Below are 16,590 nucleotides of genomic sequence, written 5' to 3' on the forward strand. Positions count from 1 at the left end.
TCACGGCTTTTTATTTTCGCAGCCATTGTCAACCTAATAGACGTATGGAATTAGCTCATGTGGCGTCTTCCGCGTATACGCTTCCTACTGCGCACCGTACCGCTTCTCGCAATACTCGCTCAAAACGGGAATAGCCCGCTTGCTGAAATCCCAGGCCCAAAAGGCTGCGACCAAGACACCCATCCCGTATCCTCCTCCAGCCATTGCATATCCGGCTCTCCACATCGTGTATCCTCAGTAGTTGATGTACCGCGCCAAACTCCACAGGCTCCCCGTACACATCTTACCCTTGTTGTTTGGATCGGCTTTAAATTGTTCGCGCTGAATCCCCGCAACAAGCTCCGTCAAGATGCCAACTACGTAAATCGTGCTCCCAATAAGCAGTGCCGGCTGTGGAAAGCCCGCTTCGGTCGAGGCCGACGAAATAGAAGTGACAGAGGAATATGTGCTCAGACTATTCGAAACCGCATTGATCATCGCTATCGCAACCGCCGCACCTACTGTCATCGGGTCCCTAGATAGTGTTGTGACCCAGATGTTTTGCTTGACCACCGAGCCAACTGACATGGCGAGCAAGACCAGCCGGTAGAGCGACAGGCCTAGGCCATCGATCAGTCCTATGCCCGTGTGTGCAGGCAGCCCGCTCGGTAGTGTTCGTAGTCCCACACGATGTAAAATGGTTGTGCCGAAACCATACGCTAAGATCGAATACTGGAGAACAGATTCGAGGCTGCGAAGCACGAAGAAAGTAAGCCTTCCGGCGGGTGAAGACCTGTGGTCGCCGCGCGGAACAAGATATTTTTCTTGGACGCCTCCGACCGAGGGTCTCCAATGTTGTCTCGTTGGCTAGGTATTGTGCAATTCAACCCTGTACACTCTGTTAGTATATGTGCTGCCGCCACCATTCCTATAGAGTAGAGATTATATACCTCCAATCTACGATTGTTGTGTCTTTCAATTTCCAGTTGCGAGCAATGAACTTTATCCCGGTTCTACGCGTTCCAACCCTAGTACATATGTCTCTTCTTTCGCTCAATTGGAGAGAGCGAGCTCCATCAGTTTATAATACGTTTGGTTGTTCGGAGGTCCGAATCCAATTTATCGGCTTTCGGTAGACCAAAAGACCCGGATAGAAAACTGTCCCTCTCACCAAGACAGCGCAATATCGACGAGATGCAAATACATGCCAGCACTATAGAGTTATACGGTTTGTTTATAAAAGCGTATTAGTCCATACGTAAACCTCTAGCACTCTAACACACGAAATCTACTTTTTTTTCTTACACGCGGTGGTGGAGGCTGCTTTGATGCCAGTGTTTTAATACACGAAGAGAATTATAGTAACGATCCATGGTGGAAGGCAGGCATCATCTCCACTTTTGCGTATCTATTCCCTGCGAGCCCATACATACGTTCGCTGTTAAGTCGTGTTATGTGTTAGGTGACAGCATACGATAGAGACATGATAACATCTCTTATCACCAGATCCGGAAAATCTTGTCACGACTGAGCAATCGGAGTTAGGGTTGCCTGCCTACTTTGGCGTGCTGTTGGTATCTACGTACCTACACGCACTACGGCAGATCCCGTGATACCCCGCATTAGCGCGATTTCCTGCATCCACCCAGCGCGTGCCCGTCTCCTCTTCCGTCTCATCCCATCTTATTGAAACCTGCTTGTCAATATATCTATTTACCTTGATTTTCACCTTTTTTGACCCCAGTGGTTTTGTCACGTTGTTGTTGCTCAGTGTATGCGTCCACGTTTAGGTCAAGGGTCATTCTGGCACGGTTGGTGTTGCCCCTGGTGATACTTGCCTGACTATGATGAGGGTACTGATGAGAGTAAACGCTGAACGGCCATGACCCTTTTTGGGTTCAGTGTCTAGATCTTGAAAGATAAGGTGGATCGAGATAGTCTTAGTGCAGCACCCACGGCATTTCGGCTCGGCGTTTCTTCACGCAGTCACATACGCGCACTTGACATCAGGCCGGACATCGACAGTCAAATCCATCTAAGGACTGCAAAATCTAAATCTAAGATCTAGTATCAGCAGTCAGCAGAATCCTCCATTAGAACCGACTATGAGTCTCACATTCAATGCTATCTGTAGCCTATTGCAAGACATTGAGAATATTTCCACAAATGGACCGCAACCGCCTTCAAAGCAAAAACAAGAGGTCATCCAGCACGTTGTTTTGGACTGGTTCCAAAATCAAAGAATTGCCCTCGACGATCCAGATACAGATGGCGGGGCTGTGCTCTCCATCTTACTTCCGCACCGAAGGAAAGACCGCGTGTACGGTTTGCAAGCGCCCTTGCTCGCGAAGAAACTCTCACGCCTACTCACCTTTAGTCATGGGCAACGCACACTATTTGAAAGCTGGAAGACGGGCACCCATGGCGACCTAGGTGCATACATCGAACGCACCATGAAGCCTTGGGATGGTACCTTCTCCAGCAAACCAGACATCACAATTAAAAGAGTTAACTGCCTGTTGGTACAATTGGCAGCCAGTTGTAGATTCTCGGATGAGAAAACCAGAAGAAATCGTGATCCAGGGTTTGACATCGACAATGAACTCAAAAATATCATCACAAGGCTTGAGTCTTGGGAAGCAAAATGGCTAGTCCGCCTTCTACTTCGAGACTACTGCATTATTGAACTGGACGAAAGAGTTGTAACGCGGCACTATCACTTTCTGTTACCAGAGCTGTTGGCGTTTCAGAACGACTACGAAGCAGCCTTTGATGTACTCAAAGGTGAACTTAGTTGTTATCCGGCGGTGCCTGAGTCGTGGGAAGAGGAACCCATGCGCGTTGAGGCAGCGAAAAGACTAAAAGCTAGGGTCGGCGTCAAGATTGGGCGACCGACCTTCCTAAAAGCATGGTCGTTCGGCAACTGTTTTAAGCTTGTTGGCGATGGCGCTTGGGCTGCCGAAGTCAAATACGACGGCGAATACTGTGAGATCCACGTCGATTTGGAAAATGAAAATAGCAACCTACGAATCTTCTCCAAGAATGGCAAAGATGCAACCGCAGATCGTACTGCTCTACACGGCACAATCCGCAACGCTCTTCGTATAGGCCAGCCAGACTCCTTGTTTAAAAAGAACTGTATCGTTACGGGCGAAATGGTGGTATACAGCGACAAGGAGAAGAAGATACTGCCATTCTCGAAGATTCGCAAGTATGTCACACGCTCAGGATCCTTCAGAGTCACGCTCAACAGCTCTGCGGTTCATCAACAGGAGCATCTCATGATTGTCTTCTTTGATGTTTTGACTGTAGATGACGAGCCCGTTTTGCGTCACTGCCTCGAGGACCGCCGCAAAATTCTTCACAAACTTATCCATGTCATGCCAGGTCGGTCCAAGCTCTCACAGTGGACCTTGTTGGATTTTAAGACAGGGAGTGGTATAACAGACCTTAAACAGACATTCGCCCGCACCCTAGCCGATCGCCAAGAAGGATTGGTACTGAAACCGTTGCAAGCGCCCTATCTGCCCTTGCTATCTGAGCAAGGTCAGCGTCAAACAGGTTTCTTCATCAAGGTAAAGAAGGATTACTTAGGCGATATGGGCGGTGAGCGAGACTTGGGCGATTTCGCTGTGATTGGAGCCAGTTTTGACGCGCAGGCTGCAACGAAGACGAATCTAAAGCCTCTACACTGGACACACTTTTACCTAGGATGCTGCGTCAACAGGGATGCGGCCCTACTGACAGGGGCCAAGGCAAGGTTCACTGTCGTCGCTACTTTGAGCGTTGAAAAGTGTATTCCAAGGTTTGACGCAAAGTACCTGAATATCCAGGGCTATATCCGTCAGACCACTTTGCATGAGAGTGGCGCCACCTCTGAATTCGACATAATAAATTTCAGGGACCACTACTACAGCCGGCGTATGACTGTTGCCTTCAGGAACCCCTTGATCGTTGAGATTCTTGGGGGAGGGTTCGACAAGTCGCCTCATACGTCATTTGAGATGCTACGTCATCCGCGGGTTCAGAAGATTCACCATGATAGGACGTGGGAGGGTGCGGTCACTATGCAAGACTTGGAGCGCATGGCTCAGGAGAAATTTTCAGTGCCCGATGCGGACAAGCTTGATGGGCATGCGAGAGATGTCGCATTGTTGGTTGAGAAGTATGCCAGGGTGAGAAATGGGCCTCAGGAGACTGTTGTTACGGGGTATACGACGCAGAAGATGATACAACGGATGAGTCCTTGTCCTTTGCGAGAGACGCCGCAGAGTTCGCCCACAGAGGCCGAGTCCCCTGTGACGTCTGGTGGTTCTCAGATCCAGCAGATACAATCTGACACTGACACAGACACAGAGATTGATACAGACCGGTCAACTTCTGATGGTTCTGCTGACAAAAGCGTTCAGGCTAAGGGCCTACGCGCTTCCCGCGAATTAAGGTCATGCAAAAGTACTTTTGAGCAGGTGACTGCCTTGGTCCCGGACCCACAGAGTCTGACAGCACAAGAGGCTGCTAGCTCGACTGTGAATGATTCCAGCCTGCTGTCTGGTGTGGTGACGGGCAAAAGACGGAGTCTCTTTGAACCCATTAGTCCGCCGAACATTAAACGGAGAAGGAGTCGTTGCCCACTACAGGTCACGGATGGAAATTGGCAGGGGAGCCGCTTAGATTTGCACTTGGACACGAGTAGGAAAAGCGGTTGTATATCCGGGGAAGAAGGGAGAGAAGAAGAGAATACGTTGCCTAAAGTAGAAAAATAGATTGATAGATCGTATCGTGCTATTACTACCACTTACCTTGTTAGAAAAACGTGAACGACATGACAACAAGACCAAACTCTCCATAAAAAGAACCTGAGATGGATTTAGCATCGTAATCTTTACACCAGGCATCTTGCATTCCCCCAACATCCATCCTCACACTTTCCCCACATCACTTCGTAACTCGCTCGATCAAGGATAGCTACGCATCGCTCTACATTCTCTATTTGCAACATATAAATTTCTAAATACACTGTACTATATCTCCCCCTTCCTTTAACTAAAACCGCTATAGTAAACTAGTAGAGCACATACGAACCCACTCCTCGCCATATTCGAAATTACTATCGATCCCTGCCCTCTATCTTATGAGAAAAGAAACCACAGCTGTCCTGAGCTCAACTCTCTCCCCTTAACCTGGGCACGCGAGACACGGAAATAGTCGTGGCGTTTAGATTTCTTTTAAACTTGTGTTATATGGTAAGCTAGATGTGAGACTTAGATGAAGCGCCTCGCTGGAGTATGGGGGGGAAAGCTTCTGCATGCATTAATACGAGAGGATACCGTAGGATATAGTTGTTGTTGTTGTTGTCTTTTTTTCGCTTTGAGTGAAAGAGTGGAAGGGGAGAGGTTTGGCTGAGGGGACAGGTGTTGGTAAGCTGGGCGTTATCGAATGGCTTTTGTAGCACATAGCACGGTCGATTGAAAGTTTTGTTGTTGGAGATGTGGATGTGGTGTTGAGTGTGGTTCATTCTGGTACGTCCGGATCACCGTGTTTTTTTGTCTGGCAGTCCGGAGCTGTGTAGTTGGCTAGGCCTGAGGTTACGATGGGGAAGCGTGTTTTTTTGCAGCTAGTTCTGTGGGTTACGCCAAGGGATATTTGTGGTAGTGTTGATTGGGATATGGGCAGAAAATGTGCAAGGTTAGGGAAATGGAAGGGGAATGTGGATGGCTTGGGATTAGAAAGGGAGTGGAATGAAGTAGGAAGTTGGGAAAGGGAGTTGGGGGATAGGAGTTTTTTTTAGCGGGTTTGATGAATTCTTAGAGATGGTTTGTTTTCTCTTGAATGAAGTGGCTGTGGGAAAGCGGGTTGTTGGAGGTTGCGCCTTGTATAAGGCCGGGAGGTGATGGGGTAGTCTGACGCTAGTCCTGATGTTGATATGGTGTGGTGATGCATACTTATCGAGTGTTGTTCCCTGCTCCCCACTTAGAACATTGACAATCAATATACTAAAGGGAGCACGTTGAAAGGGATGGGACTAGTTGAGCACTGGTCATTCATAGCCCTAATGCAATAGAGGAGCATTGGAGAACCCCAAATGGCTGTGGTTTTAGCACCGGTAGATATCATCGCCATCCGCTATTCGGTGAGCATTACCCCGCGTGGAGCAGAAGCCCCGCGGGACTCCACTCGCTGTTGGAAAAACATTACTCAAGCAACTGACTATTTTAGAAGCTATAGTAGTCTACGATCAAAAAACCCTTGGATCCGACTGCTCTTCTTTACATTTGCCAAGTTCATTGAGCGGTCCCAAGACACCATGGCCCCCAATACGCATATTCCACACCTCCAGCAATATGGAAATACCAAACAGCTCGTCGTCAATGGCAAGCCATATCTTATGTTGGGAGGTGAGCTCCAGAATTCGTCGTTGTCGTCGGCAGAGTTCATGAGCGAGGTGTGGCCCAAGATGGTTGCGACAAATGTGAATACGCTTCTTGGGTCTGTCAGTTGGGAAATGATTGAGCCTGAAGAAGGAAAGTTTGATTTTGAAGAGTTGGATAAAGTTATTCTGGGTGCTCGTGAGCATGGCTTGCACTTGATTTTGCTATGGTTTGGATCGTTCAAGAATGGTGAGTTGGGTGCTTCGCTACTTGCTTACTCTGAGAAAAAGGAGTTGACTTAGGACGCTTTTAGGAAGATCTACTTATGCACCAGCCTGGGTCAAGGCAAATCCGGAGCGGTTCCCACGCGCAGAGCTGCGGAAAGCTGGGGGTGTGATGGAGGTTGCGGATGTGCTGTCGCTGTTTTACGAAGAGAGCGTTGAAGCGGATGCAAAGGCGTTTCGAAAGCTGCTTGCGCATATCAAACAATTTGACGAGAAACACAGTACGGTGTTGATGGTTCAAGTCGAAAACGAAGTTGGCTTGCTGTTCGACAGTCGAGACGGGAGCGCAAAAGCTAGCAGCGTTTTCGCAGAGCCTGTACCTGAAGATCTCCTCAAATTCCTGGCAGAAGAGTATGAAAACCTGCATGCTGATCTCAAGGTTAACCTCAAGACGTTCGTTGCGCAGTCGAAGCCGCAGTCTGGGAGCTGGGAAGAGGTCTTTGGCAAGAGCAACAGGACAGACGAGCTTTTCATGGCATACCACTATGCACATTATGTGGATCGAGTAGCAGCAGCAGGCAAAGCGGAGTATCCAATTCCGCTTTACACCAACGTATGGCAAAATTATGCAGGCGAGGATGCCGACAACGAAACTCCTACAGTTGTAGGTGGAGGCGGCCAGCCAGGTGACTATCCTTCTGGAGGCGGGACTACCAACGTCCTCGACATCTGGCTTCGCTTCGCACCTAATCTCGAGTTCATCGCGCCAGACATTTATCTCAACGAATACACAACTCTGTGTGGCAAGTATCGACATGGCAGAAATGTGCTCTTTATCCCAGAACAGCGAAGAGACGAGTATGGTGTCAGACGCATCTGGATAGCTTACGGGACATTTGAAGCTCTTCTAGCGAGTCCATTCGGCATCGATACATTAGAGCCCGAGAGCAATCCCTTTACAAAACACTATGGATTGTTAGCACAGGTTTCTCAGCTCGTGCTCGATGCGCAAAGAAACCCTAGCTCGTCGGTAGGCTTTTGTTTCGACAAAATGCCTGGCGACAAGGATCTGTCAAAACCCATTCGACAGCGCTTCGGCGATTGGGATATAACCATTGAGCGTGCTTTCGTGTTTGGGAAACCCGACACGGGCAGTGGCATGGTGATCCATCGTGGTGGCGCGCGCTTCCTTCTCATCGGATGGGGCTTCCAGGTTACGGGTCAGTCGACCAAATCTGGGACCAGGTTTAATGGCATCTTGAAGAATGAGGAGAAGGTCGTGGAAGATGTGGTGACGGGGAAACTGCGGACGCTGAGGACGTTGGGAGGTGATGAGACGAGGAGTGGAGCTAGTGCGGTGATGCCGAATGAAGATCCTGATTATGGGGGATTTCCCATTGCGATCACTATTCCAGCGCGGACGGGCATTGCGGAGGTGGAGTTTTATTCGTTTTAGAAGTTCCGGCCTGGAGCTCTGGATGGAGAGATGGGTGGGTGGGTGTTGTGCAGCACACGTGACTATTGCAAGTATTTTCTCCTCAACCAGAGGAAAACCAAAAAATCGTATATATTGTCCATGTCTTGATTCGAAATGTGTAAATGTACCGAGATGTTCAACAACGATGGTAGACTCAAGAGGGACTAGCGCCAAATGGACCCTGGCTCTCTCGTAAGGCTGAGCGCCGACGTCCGCGCGAGAGGTCGGATACGTGTTAGGACCACTGGGTAAACGTTGCATGTCCACATAACCGTCTTCAACAGGCCTGTCTCTTCCCCCTCAGAAGAGTTCGCTTATATCTCCACACAAGCGTCCTTGAGCCTCGCGCTCACTTACACATACAGCATGCACTCGACGCTGGTGCGGCTGCAGAATGTCTTTGGCTTCTTTACTACGGTGGCTTTCACAGTCGCGACCGTGATTGCGCTTAGTAGTCTGATTACACCACAAAACCCCACCGCCAGCATATCGCTACGAAATGTGCAAGTAGTCAAAGGCAGGCCGCATTATTACTCGCCAAAGAGGGAGGAGTATGCGCACATCAAGTTCGACCTGGATGCCGGTACGTTTATGCATGCGCTATGGGACAGGTGGATTGCAAGAAGAGTCGCTCACACATATATCGCAGATCTCACCAGCCTCTTCAACTGGAACACCAAGCAACTCTTCGTCTACCTCAAAGCCGTCTACCCCTCCTCCCGCGCTGGAGAGCCCCCCTCGGAAGCCATCATCTGGGACGCCATCATCGCATCCACTTCTGCACCTTGGCACCAGAACCACTACGTACACCCCGACCCCAAGTCGAAGCTCCCCAAGCAATCAGCCAAGAAACGCGCGGCTGCTAAAGAAAAGACACCATCACCATTCCCCATTGGCGAGCTCCACCTCCAGAACCAGAAGCCCAAGTACCAGATCACAGACATTACCGGCAAGCTAGGCAATAGGACAGATGTAGTGTTGGAACTAGGCTGGAATGTGCAGCCCTGGGTTGGCGCGCCAACATGGACGAATTGGAACACAATTGGCGTTTGGAAGGGCCTCGAGGGAGGCAGAAGTAAGGCGTTTGCGTTTCCCGAGGTGGGTGCCAAGGCAGCGAAGCCCAAGGATCTGGAGACAGAGAAGGGTGCGGAGGGCTATAGGCTGGAGGTTGGTGGAGAGGCGCCGCTCAGGAAGGCTGTTTCATAGAAAGGGGTTGTTAGGCGATATGAAGATGGGTTCGATCGAAACTAGAAAGCATTGAGCGATGATTATGTGTGCCTGGAAGGAGTTTAGGGTATGCATGTCCCTCTTAAATATTTGTGAGAAAAAAAACTCTTCTACATAACCAAAACTCTGTACAAGATCACATTTCAATGCTGTCTGATTGTTTTTGTGTTCTTTGGCATGCGGTTTATAAAAGAGCCGATTTTCTCTCCTTGGAACAAGACAGTTGCATGATAACGTGACATATGCCAAGACTAGGCTATTTGACCCCCGCAAGACACTCGATACGCCAAATAGATACAAACACTTCAAGTCAATCATAAGATTAAGTAGAGATCTAGTAGAGCTGTATAGACTAAAGACAGAGGTGGAGATATATTTCTTTTATGTACAGTATTGTATGAATACTAAAGCAAAAACATCCTGTATTCCAATTGAGATTTCATCTAGTCTGGAATCCACAGTACATAGGACAACTATGGCTCATTCATTGAGTTGACTTCCCGGATCAAGAAACCCTCGAGCTTGTTTTCGGTCCTCGCCATGTAATCGTCTATTATACAACGGTAGTCGTTTTGCCCACCTCCCCACGTAGACTTTCTGGCCTTCAGAGCAGCTTCTTCGGGTGATTCAGGCGCGACCGTTGACTTTCCCTCGTTTGTGAAGTACGAAGGCGTGCAAATGGTCATAGCCGAATACCATGCTGCCCTTTTTGCAACCTCAGAAGTCCATCTTTCTTCCCCATCTGCTGACGGTTCGATGACGAGCTTTTCGGCATCAGAAGACTTTCGCGACGCTTCGGCGACAATGTAGGCTGCCAAACGAGCGATGGTATCATACGTGGATGTCGTGTTGTACGAACTGCCCATGCCAGAGCCAAGATTGCCAAACAAATTGGGAAAGTCTTGCACAGTAATCCCAAACAAAGTGCCAAAGTTAGGGGAACGCCACTTGTCATTGATAGACTGGCCGCCTCGCCCCAGAACAGGAGCGTCGTGGCGATCACTTGGTGTACGCTCGAAACCAAACACAAATCCTGTGCCTAGTACAAGTACGTCGACATTAATTTCCTGCCCACCAACCACGATACCACGCTCTGTAAAAGCCTCGATTCCTTTAGCGTCTGTGTCTAGTAGGGTGACGTTACTGCGGTTGAAAGACTGAAGATATCCATCGTTGAAAGTGGGTCTCTTGCACCACCCAGGATACCAGGGCTTCAGTTTCTCGGCTACTTTATCGTCTTCGACAACCTTGTCAACACGACTGCGAAGGTCTTCTGCAATAGGGCGATCAATCGCAAGCAGTTTTTCAATGTGTTCCTTTACTGTGTCAGGTTGGACAGACCAGCCATTTCCTCCTATCAGGCCGGCGCGCGCTGGGTTGTGGCTCCAGCCATCGTCAACAAGATCGACGGGGTCCGGGTTGCCAGACCAATGGCTGTTAAGGTTTGCGCATCTCCGAGTTTGCCAGCCGGGTCCATCTGCTACTTTGGCCCATTCTTCAGTGGTTGTGATTTTTTGCCGACGTTCACCACAGTACGAGGGTGTTCGTTGGATGACGTAAAGATGCTTCGCCCATTTCGCTAACTCAGGTATAGCCTGGACTGACGTTGCTCCTGTGCCGATGATAGCGACAGTCCTGTCTTGGAGCTTGGTCATATCAGGTTTCTCTTGACTGCCGCCAGTGATTGAATAATCCCATCGAGAGGTGTGAAATACCTGACGGTGTTTATGGAACTCTTCAAAACCTGGTACGTTGGGCATCTTTGGGACAGAAAGTGTACCTCCTGCCATGAAGAGAAACTGAGCTCTCACAGTGAGTTTGGTAGGTGGACGGACATGGCCCAATGACTGAGTCAAGTCGACAACCCAGTCGCCCTTTGCATCATCCCAAACTTGACGGTCAACTTTGGTGCAGAACATGGACTGAAATCCATAATGACTCGCAATCAGTTCAGCATTTTTCCGTATCTCAGCACCGTACGAGTACTTGTGCTGGGGTATGTAGCCTGTCTCCTCCAACAACGGCAGGTAACAATACCCTTCAACATCGCACATGAGTCCAGGGTAGCGATTCCAGTACCATGTGCCCCCATAGCCGCCAGAAACATCAACGAGGACGATGTCTTTATGGCTGAAGCCGGCTTCAATCAAGCGGGCGGCAAAGAGGATACCATTATGGCCTGCGCCAGTAACCAAGAATTTGATTTTATCGCCATCCCGCAGTGGAGGATCTGTCTTAGCCAAAGTCTCATAATCTACCCATGGATCTTTGGCAAGGTTTTTTAAGTTGGAGGAGGAATCAAAGTCGACGTATTGGGCAGTCCCCTCAGGGCGGATGCGCTTCTGCCGTTCCTGGGCGTATATCTCCTCGATGCTAGCGGTCATTGTGTTGCGTTGAATCAAAGAATGAATAGTAACTTTGTAGCGGTAAAGTAGTTGAAAGAACTGCGATGATATCTCTTTAGGTTTTGACGGAAGACCTATCACTCTTATACTTGAGCCTTTGCTGAATCTCCCCAGGGTGGCGAGTATTTAGGGGCATAACCAAATATTGTGGGTATGTTCAAAGACCACATCCTGGTTCGCAGGGGTGATAAATTATAGTGAAGCAAAGCACTGGCATAGTTTCGCAGGGCGTTTAGACCTTTGAGAACAGTATTACTCTCATAACTCTTCTATGGGCGGGGAGTTTTTGTGGGTATAGCCAAGTACTGCATGCAAGTTCGCCGGTTTCAGATATTACGGTGGAGCATTTTCGTGATTCCATATAGCGCCTGCACTTGTGAGAATAGTGCCACTTTTGTATATAATTGCGAGAAACAGAGACCACACTTACGCCCTAGAATAGATAAAGCTTTACGCGAAGTGAAATCCAACGTAGCTGATTTGTTCAATTACTTTTTTTTATCTGTTAAAGCCTCTCTAGCGAGAGTAAGACAGGAGGCAAGATAGTTAGGTTCGGCCCATGTGGTAGTGCTGAACTGGGTTTGGGGTCTTGATAATATCCTATGAGCTCTCTCAGGCAATTGGACCGGGCACATACCCCTGGTATATCTACTGAATCGGCAGCTGTAACCGGTGCTTTAGTCAAATGCTGAACCAGACTTTTCTATTTAAAATTAAGTGGGATTGGTCCTTGTACATAACTAAAAGCATACAAGCAGGCTAGGGAACAGAATGGAGTGCAGAACGTGTTGGGGGTTGATTGGTTGATGTGAACGAAAAGGAGCTATCATTGGTGAGTAGTTCGAACAGAACTTCCGGTAAGTCAATGAGCCGGAACCGACAGATGTCGGATATGAAGTTCCCGGCATAACAGTCAGAGATGTACTCAAGCTCTGTGCTACTTACTGGCAGCCGAACATTCCAACTAGCCTAACCACTATCAAGGCCGAAAACCGCCATCTCAACAAACACAAGCACAGCATCCATAACATTTACGGCAGTAGGAATGTTCCGAGTAACCGCAGTGGAGAGAGCAGTAGTGATAGTAGCCGGAATCCGGGGATAGCCTATCCCGAGCATATGACTCTTGGTCAACTGGTGAACTTGGTGATAAAATCGCCGAGCACCAATAGCATGAAGTGAAGTCGGAAAAAAAGTCGCCAAGTACCAATGGTATGAAGTAAAGTCGGAAATAAAATCGCCGACTACCGACGGTATAATGCCTTGATTAAAGACTTTATTCCTAACTACTGTAACACTACTAGTAGTATTTTACTTCATATGTGTTACAAGTAACAGGAAGGATTCTCTCCTTGATAAATGACGAGATGGCTGAAGGCCTAGGGACGTCCACGTCAGAAGGTAGTGATCATCGCGGGGCTCGAGGTCACGTGATGTACCATCCCGCCAAGGCTGGCCATCCGGGATGGCAGCGCATGATGGGATGGCAAGACTGGAAGCAATGAGGATATAAGGATGGATGGATTTCATTATTTACTCTCGTTGTGGTCAACTCAAATTGTACTTTCTTACTAGTTACTTAAACTTCACAAGATTGATACTTGTTAGTCTATTGAATAGATTAGAGTTTGTCGAACCTTTTGTTATCATTTCTACAAGCACGCCACTCCACTGCATCGCCAGACAACCCTTACGGAACACTAGGATAAAGCTCACCGGCCTTAGTGTGGGACCTGGCAAGAGACGTATAGATCCAAACCCCGTGTAACACCTACTTGTTCTACTGGTTATTTGTCGCGATATATGCTATTCAGCTCAAGATACTGCCATGCAGTATACTGTACCTTTTTGGTCACTTGACGACTTAGGCGGAGCTGAGCTGAGTATCGTCACATTAACTAAAAGGGAGTGTGAAGTAGTACTAGTTGGAATTCGGAGATAATCTATATCGACCGTTAGTATAACTAGGTACGGGGGATGTTCTATGCAGGTTGGCGCGGCGGAGAGGGTGTTACTGATACTATCTAGTCGGAACCCGGAGAGAGCTTGTCCCGGGACATTAGTATATTATTATTAAGGTACATCCGGAAGTGCGTCATGAAGTACGTGTGAGGTGTTTCGCGGATAGGCACAAAATATATCGATTGAAGTGAATTGAGACGAATCCTTAGGGAGTGACCATAGTTTCGGACGAGACTATATACTCTATGCACGTGACTGGGACTGCCCTGGCCCGAGGGTTACCCGAGGGTTATCCTCCAGTTCAGAGTATCGTGACGGTACGTAACGAGCCGACCTGCGCTACTACATACAGTTAAGCTCGACCCGTGTCAACTCTATGACTGCTGCTCTCCTAACACATCAGCTTCTGATGCTACAGAGAAAGCGTATTATTCACTACGTTATCCCTTGTTCTGTTAAGGCTATACCCTAAATTACTTAAAACTAGAATATCGTACTAGTCTACAAGTATGAATATCCTAGCGTAGAGTTAAAGTAGAGATACGCTTATATCCCCTAACAGACAGTCATTATACTTACAGCTATAGAAGAAGTTAACCATCTTCTACAGTTCTATATAGTGCACATGACTCATGTAAATAGTACCCTTATATTCTTCCTAGAGCCGTCTTAGTAGTAGATAAAATTCTTTGCGATAGCGCTAATTTACCTTAAATCCTCCTATACATACTTTATAGAATACCTTGGATTTGTAAGAGGCTACGCTCATATATGTGGCTTGGCTAGGCCAAGCAAATCGAGTATATCTACGCAACTACCTTGAAGTCTTGTTACTGCCTTTTTGGCAAAATGGTCGACGTAAGTAATTGTACGTTAGGCTCAAAGAGCCCGCCCATTACAAGATTAAGCACAAATAATGATGCAGTAGGACGTAAAAGCTTTCGACATCGTGACTAAGCACAAGGTCAGCAAATTCGCCACAATTTCGAAACCTATATGTTATTAGTACTATGCGAAATAAGAAATCTTATTTCCTACGCAGAGATGGCTGAGTGGAGTTGATGAGTAGCAGTACAGGTGTACGTCGCCATGCGATTCGCTTGACCTATTGATTCTCAGCTGGATGTTCTAAACTCTAAGCTGATGACAGAGATGATGGAATTAGGTTACTATCAAGTGGTTATGTATACAGATACCCCGCATTTTCCTCCACAGGCGTGATAGTACATCCGCCGTCACCAGCACGACCCAAGTAAATAGAGCGCCCTAGAGATTTGAAGCCATTTTTGCATATCGGTGTTGAAGTGGGCCAGATTCTCATGGTTCTGCGTAGTGGGGTGATTTATCCACAGGAAAGGAACTAGACTTGCAGATCTGTATCACATTAGCATGAGTAATCATCTTGTTCATGATGCTTAAACGTTCAGTTAACACATGGCTTTCGAAAGTGTGGTACACTTTAGTCATAATCCCAATCTTTATTAATGGTTTAATACTAATATGGCAAGCTCACAGATTTGCTTTTTAAAAAAAAGTAATAGCATGATAGTGGGCTTCATTAGCCTTTTCTGTTATCATCTGCATATATGAAGCAGATCCATTTACCATATAGCCCTTTTGATAGATAATAACTGTCTACACTGCGAATCTTCTAGGAGCTACAGTTTTTAGTTTTATCCCTATCACGATAGTGAGAATGGCACAACGTTCTATAGAGATTATTCTTCAATATAGTTTTTCCAACCACCAACTGCTCGACGAGGCATTACTCGCTGCAGGGGCACCAGCTTCAAGCAAAGACATAGAAGGTGAAGTTCATGGCAACAAGCGCCTTGCTCTCTTGGGAGATTCCGTCCTGAAAGAGGTTATTCTAGAGCCGTGGTACAGCTCTGAGAAAAGTACCGGTTGGTATACGCGCTTGTGAAGAGCTTTTAAAAGATTAACCTTTGTAGAGGAGGGCAATAACAGAGTAAGAGATCTATGTCGAAACACAAAATTGAGCCAAGTAGCTCAGGAGAGCGGCATATCCAGTCATATTACTCTAAACCCATGCCAACAAGGTCGGGTATCACAAGAGACTGCTGCTTCAACAGTTGAAGCGCTAGTGGGAGCGGTTTATCTAGATTCTGGAAAGGACATATCAAAGGTCAAGGATGTTCTTGAGACAATTGGGTTTTTCGAAGCAGAATAAGAACAGGTAGAAAATCTTGTAATTACTATCTAGAACTCTAAAAAAGCAAGTGGTGCACTATCTCACTACCGATTAGCAAACGCCTATGCGCAATGTGTTCATTCGGCAAATAACTCTCCCTGCTAAGAACGAGATGGCGGAAGTTACATATATTAATATATTGTTGAATCAGTCTGTTATTACACAAATATGCAAGGTGCCAGATATTATTCGTTTGAGACCGTTCAAAATCTTGGAGAAAGCAGGGCTGGTAAACTACAAACTGCGACTACAACCACACATGAGAATTCGCCTCCTCTTCCATAGAAAATTTCTTGAACCAGCACTACTAACCGCTTAGCTAGTAGAATACATAGTGCTGGAAGACGACAAATATAATGGAGAGGGAAGGAAAGACCTTGGGAAATTTGGAAGTTAGTGGAAATAATTAGTCAAGTGGCAGGGATGGCTGAAGAGCCACAACACTTGGCATTCAGATAGAATTTTGACGAACTGCAAGTCGCCAGTACTTGAGTACTAATAAGAAATATCCAAGTAGGACAGGAGTGGGCTCTTGAGGGAAAGGAAATAATCAGAGACAGGAGCGAAAGAATTAGCCTGCAACTAGCCCAGATCAGCCGATGGTCCGGATAGCGTTGTTTCGATAGCACGAAGGTCAGTACCAGGGGTTGAACTGCCTTCGACCTGCTCTTCGCATGATCTTGAAGATCCGAAAACATAGGATGTCACAGCCTATGTAAGACTGCAGAAGCAATAA

The 16,590-nt window shown here is 47.4% G+C and overlaps 6 protein-coding genes across 6 annotated transcripts; 4 read left to right on the forward strand and 2 right to left on the reverse strand.

The window, feature by feature from the left end:
• Positions 1-96: 96 nt before the first annotated feature.
• Positions 97-615, reverse strand: COCSADRAFT_34127 (uncharacterized protein). Its single transcript, XM_007698356.1, has one exon. It carries the CDS (start codon positions 565-567, stop codon positions 235-237), a length of 333 nt encoding a protein of 110 aa, XP_007696546.1. The 5' UTR covers positions 568-615; the 3' UTR covers positions 97-234.
• Positions 616-1,673: 1,058 nt separating this feature from the next.
• COCSADRAFT_34128 (uncharacterized protein) lies at positions 1,674-4,763 on the forward strand. The gene has a single exon (XM_007698357.1). The coding sequence runs from the start codon at positions 2,085-2,087 to the stop codon at positions 4,740-4,742; it is 2,658 nt and encodes an 885-aa protein (XP_007696547.1). The 5' UTR covers positions 1,674-2,084; the 3' UTR covers positions 4,743-4,763.
• Positions 4,764-6,095: 1,332 nt separating this feature from the next.
• COCSADRAFT_188069 (glycoside hydrolase family 35 protein) lies at positions 6,096-8,149 on the forward strand. The gene is made up of 3 exons (XM_007698797.1): positions 6,096-6,109; positions 6,196-6,596; positions 6,661-8,149. Exons 2-3 carry the CDS (start codon positions 6,284-6,286, stop codon positions 8,025-8,027), a joined length of 1,680 nt encoding a protein of 559 aa, XP_007696987.1. The 5' UTR covers positions 6,096-6,109; positions 6,196-6,283; the 3' UTR covers positions 8,028-8,149.
• A 142-nt stretch (positions 8,150-8,291) lies between these two features.
• Positions 8,292-9,441, forward strand: COCSADRAFT_110907 (uncharacterized protein). Its single transcript, XM_007698798.1, has 2 exons — positions 8,292-8,631; positions 8,698-9,441. Exons 1-2 carry the CDS (start codon positions 8,415-8,417, stop codon positions 9,252-9,254), a joined length of 774 nt encoding a protein of 257 aa, XP_007696988.1. The 5' UTR covers positions 8,292-8,414; the 3' UTR covers positions 9,255-9,441.
• Positions 9,442-9,684: 243 nt separating this feature from the next.
• On the reverse strand, positions 9,685-11,659 carry COCSADRAFT_110910 (uncharacterized protein; the record flags this gene model as incomplete). The annotated part of the gene is made up of 1 exon (XM_007698799.1): positions 9,685-11,659. One exon carries the CDS (start codon positions 11,657-11,659, stop codon positions 9,749-9,751), a length of 1,911 nt encoding a protein of 636 aa, XP_007696989.1. The 3' UTR covers positions 9,685-9,748.
• A 3,625-nt stretch (positions 11,660-15,284) lies between these two features.
• On the forward strand, positions 15,285-15,844 carry COCSADRAFT_34131 (uncharacterized protein). The gene is made up of 2 exons (XM_007698358.1): positions 15,285-15,546; positions 15,595-15,844. The coding sequence occupies exons 1-2, from the start codon at positions 15,339-15,341 to the stop codon at positions 15,831-15,833; spliced, it is 447 nt and encodes a 148-aa protein (XP_007696548.1). The 5' UTR covers positions 15,285-15,338; the 3' UTR covers positions 15,834-15,844.
• The last annotated feature ends 746 nt before the right edge of the window (positions 15,845-16,590 follow it).

Source organism: Bipolaris sorokiniana (genome assembly GCF_000338995.1).
Source record: "Bipolaris sorokiniana ND90Pr unplaced genomic scaffold COCSAscaffold_3, whole genome shotgun sequence".
NCBI classification, from domain to species: domain Eukaryota; kingdom Fungi; phylum Ascomycota; class Dothideomycetes; order Pleosporales; family Pleosporaceae; genus Bipolaris; species Bipolaris sorokiniana.

Excerpts from the sequence above, each read along its gene's own strand:
- COCSADRAFT_34127 (XM_007698356.1), bottom strand. The coding sequence starts at position 567 with ATGTCAGTTGGCTCGGTGGTCAAGCAAAACATCTGGGTCACAACACTA.
- COCSADRAFT_34128 (XM_007698357.1), top strand. The coding sequence starts at position 2,085 with ATGAGTCTCACATTCAATGCTATCTGTAGCCTATTGCAAGACATTGAG.
- COCSADRAFT_188069 (XM_007698797.1), top strand. The coding sequence starts at position 6,284 with ATGGCCCCCAATACGCATATTCCACACCTCCAGCAATATGGAAATACC. Across the intron at positions 6,597-6,660 it reads GTTTGGATCGTTCAAGAATG|GAAGATCTACTTATGCACCA; the intron begins GTGAGTTGGGTG and ends GGACGCTTTTAG.
- COCSADRAFT_110907 (XM_007698798.1), top strand. The coding sequence starts at position 8,415 with ATGCACTCGACGCTGGTGCGGCTGCAGAATGTCTTTGGCTTCTTTACT. Across the intron at positions 8,632-8,697 it reads CAAGTTCGACCTGGATGCCG|ATCTCACCAGCCTCTTCAAC; the intron begins GTACGTTTATGC and ends CATATATCGCAG.
- COCSADRAFT_34131 (XM_007698358.1), top strand. The coding sequence starts at position 15,339 with ATGGCACAACGTTCTATAGAGATTATTCTTCAATATAGTTTTTCCAAC. Across the intron at positions 15,547-15,594 it reads CAGCTCTGAGAAAAGTACCG|AGGAGGGCAATAACAGAGTA; the intron begins GTTGGTATACGC and ends TAACCTTTGTAG.